Genomic DNA, 386 nt, shown 5'->3' with positions numbered 1-386 from the left:
AAGGTCACTGAAGTGAGGGAGATGATGGACGGGGCAGCTAAGAAGATTTCTTTGGGTGAAGTCTTGGAGACTCTCAGGGTATTGTACGGTGTAGCTAAAGATCCTGAGGAAAAGAAACTTTTTGACTGGCATCTTGCTAACTTGGAATATGCTAACGCTGGGTGTCTTTCGAATCTTTCAGCTGCTTATTGGGATCAGGATGATCCATATGAAATGGGTGGGGATCATTGTTTTCTTGCTGGTGGAAACTGGAGACTGATAAATGCATTAGCTGAAGGGTTACCCATAATGTACGGGAAAAGCGTTGATACTATCAAGTATGGAGATGGAGGCGTTGAAGTCATTTCTGGCAGCCAGATATTTCAAGCTGACATGATTCTTTGCAC

At 43.8% G+C, this 386-nt stretch overlaps 1 protein-coding gene across 1 annotated transcript; it reads left to right on the top strand.

Moving 5' to 3' along the window:
* Window positions 1–3: 3 nt before the first annotated feature.
* On the top strand, window positions 4–381 carry LOC109131979 (lysine-specific histone demethylase 1 homolog 2-like; the record flags this gene model as incomplete). Its single annotated transcript, XM_019243138.1, has 1 exon — window positions 4–381. A coding segment is annotated over one exon (378 nt), but the record flags the coding sequence as incomplete, so codon positions are not given.
* Window positions 382–386: the final 5 nt, after the last annotated feature.

This window comes from Camelina sativa, unplaced genomic scaffold, assembly GCF_000633955.1.
Source record: "Camelina sativa cultivar DH55 unplaced genomic scaffold, Cs unpScaffold10552, whole genome shotgun sequence".
Taxonomy (NCBI): domain Eukaryota; kingdom Viridiplantae; phylum Streptophyta; class Magnoliopsida; order Brassicales; family Brassicaceae; genus Camelina; species Camelina sativa.
The sequence above is the reverse complement of the archived record's forward strand: the minus strand, read 5'-3'. Positions and strand labels throughout refer to the sequence as shown.